General features: G+C 36.9%; 1 protein-coding gene across 1 annotated transcript; it reads right to left on the reverse strand.

The window, feature by feature from the left end:
- Positions 1–600: 600 nt before the first annotated feature.
- Positions 601–1,662, reverse strand: LOC126176078 (craniofacial development protein 2-like). Its single transcript, XM_049923214.1, has one exon. The coding sequence runs from the start codon at positions 1,660–1,662 to the stop codon at positions 601–603; it is 1,062 nt and encodes a 353-aa protein (XP_049779171.1).
- Positions 1,663–2,753: the final 1,091 nt, after the last annotated feature.

The raw sequence follows: 2,753 nt of genomic DNA on the forward strand, positions 1-2,753 counted from the left end.
TCTGTCATAATGTGAAAATATGGTCTACACATGATCTCCCAGCCGTGAATCCACATTGTTCTTCTTGGGTTCTAAAATTTTTTTCCAGTTTGTTTTTAATTACTTTCGCAAAAATTTGTAACACAAATTCCTCGATAGTTTGAACAAATTTTGCGATCCCCTTTCTTAAATATTGTATTAATGTAACCTAGCTTCATCTTGTTGGGTATTGAATCTCCATGTATCATTTTGTTGAAGAGCTGTGTTATCAGTTTCACAATTTTGTCACCACCATATTTCAGACACTCCAGATTGATATTGCCTGGTCCCAGTGATTTACCATTATTTCCTGTTCTCATCGCCTGAAGTACTTCACTTTCTAAAATCTGGATCTCATCATCTTCATGTCCTTTATCTTCCCCTGTTCCTTCTTCTAGATATTCTTCCCTGTCCTCATTTAATAATTTTTGGAAATACTCTTCCCATACCGCTTGCGTTATCAGTTGGAGATTAGTTTTGCTTTTTGTATCCTGTCGAAGTCCTTTCAATACTGACCATGCTTCTTTTGCTCTCCCAAATCCTAATTTGCTATTCACCTTGGCACATGTTCTTTCCCATGCTTCATTTTTTTGCCATCCTTATTTTTTTCATCACTTCATTCTTCTTTTCCTTGTATATTGACCTTGTTTCTTCTGATTTATCATTCAACCACTGAAGGAACGCATTTCGTTTTTCTCTAACGAGGACCTCTAGTTCCTCTGACCACCACTCTGCTGCACGGTTGTGGTTGCTATCTTTTTTACCCAACACCTCTGTTGCTATGATTTTCACATTAGCTTTTCTATAGTCATATATTTCCTCTGTACTTCCTTCAAATGATTCAACCAGTTTCCTTTCCATCCTGGCCGCAAAGAGTGTTCTGATACTTTCGTCTTGTAGGCTGTCAACATTAAAAGGTAAATTTTCATCTTTCTCAGTCTGGTTCGTTTTATTTATGTTACTTGTATCACTCCTTGCATTCTTCCATGGCCAGAAAGACTTCGTTAAAACTAGATAGTGGTCTGATCCACACTGGGCTCCTCTATAAGATCTGACGTCTACTGCCTTGAAACTACTTGTTTGCCTAATGATAATATAATCTATTATAGAATGAAGTTCTGTGGTGTTCTGTTGCCAAGTATATTTATGAATGTCCTTATGTTTGAAAAATGTGTTCGTAATTTTTAGATCAAATTGTTCACAAATTGCAATCAATCGTTCCCCATTGTCATTATATTCGTCCTCTCCATGTTTTCCTACTATTCTACAAGATTCTCTAATTCCTACCCTTCCATTCAGATCTCCGATGGTAATCAGTTCCTTTCTTCTTGGGATTTTTTCAATAGTCTCCCTGAGGGTGTCCCAAAATGTATCTTTCTCCTTATCTTTTGTGTCGTTCGTGGGTGCATATATGCCAATAATCACAACTTCCCTAGCAAATAATGTCATTTCAACAGTTATAATACGTTGATTGATGAATGTCCAATTTGTGATTCTTTCTTTCCATGATTTCGTTATCATAATGGAGACTCCTGCTTTGGCTCTTACTGCTTTTGATACCCCACTCCAGATATGTACATAATTATCCAGTTCTTCTTCTCCTTGGCCTTCCTTCTTTGTTTCAGAGAGTACGACAACATCCATGTTGAACATGTCAAGTTCTGCAGGGAGTAAATTTATTTTAGTGGGAATACCTTGCACATTCCAACATCCAAACATAATTTTCCGTTTCTCATTGCCAGTTCGTCGTCCAAAGTTCCAATTTTTCCGAGGCATATAATTAGGTTTTTTAGCATTTTTAAGTTTTTATGTGAGTGAGGAGCTGGCCCACTGCACAACCCCCAACCCGGAGGACCAGGTAATTTTTACTCAAGGTTTTCTTCCTTTAGCCTTTGATAAGATATATGTACTGCAGATAATTGAGTAGTGTTGAATGATTTACTTTCTCAAAATTCATGTTCTGAGATCATATAACCATTTTAATAGGTAACAGTAATTTATTAGGCCCAAAGTATAAGTGCAGTATTTGCAGTTATACACCTAATTATTTCCATAAACAATTGTATTTGTAGAAGAATGTTTTGCAGTAATATTACTTTACATAAATGTGTTTGTAGGTAGGCCTACCACAAGAAAGATGTATGATATGTATTTTTTCTGATGTTACACTTGTTTTCCTTTGCTGTTGACAGTTGACGTCAAAGCAGCTGTCAGTGACCACATATTTTTCCTAAATGTTCATGTTTGAATTAATCCAGCAAGTGAATGTTGTGACTAGCCAACAAATTATTCAAAAATTTTGTCATTTTATGTTTATTTCACACATAATTGTTTTACTAGTGTTGCCAAAAGATTTTCCCCTCAAACCAGATGTATCACCACATGAAACTGTGTGTACACAGTGTGTGAAGGAAACATGCAAAACAGGAAGGAAATAAAACTTCCTTAGCAACAAAACTGTTGCCTCAAGCATCACAACAGTCATTTGAATCATGTGATAAAGGCCTTGCAGAAGAATAACTGTACAGATGAAGATTACTTTAATGCTTAACAATGTATCCAGTGTAGTCTAAACAAAGAGTTGAGGTGATATTCTTCACGGGTTTGCAGCCAGATCATGTCGTCGTCCAGAGACAATATTTCAGCTGACCAGCTGGCCGCCATCTTCAGGTGTGTTGATGCTAGTGCACTGCCTCACCGGAACTGAATTCCAGCCACAACGACGGGAACCTTTA

This window comes from Schistocerca cancellata, chromosome 3 (assembly GCF_023864275.1).
Source record: "Schistocerca cancellata isolate TAMUIC-IGC-003103 chromosome 3, iqSchCanc2.1, whole genome shotgun sequence".
In the NCBI taxonomy this organism is placed as follows: Eukaryota; Metazoa; Arthropoda; class Insecta; order Orthoptera; family Acrididae; genus Schistocerca; species Schistocerca cancellata.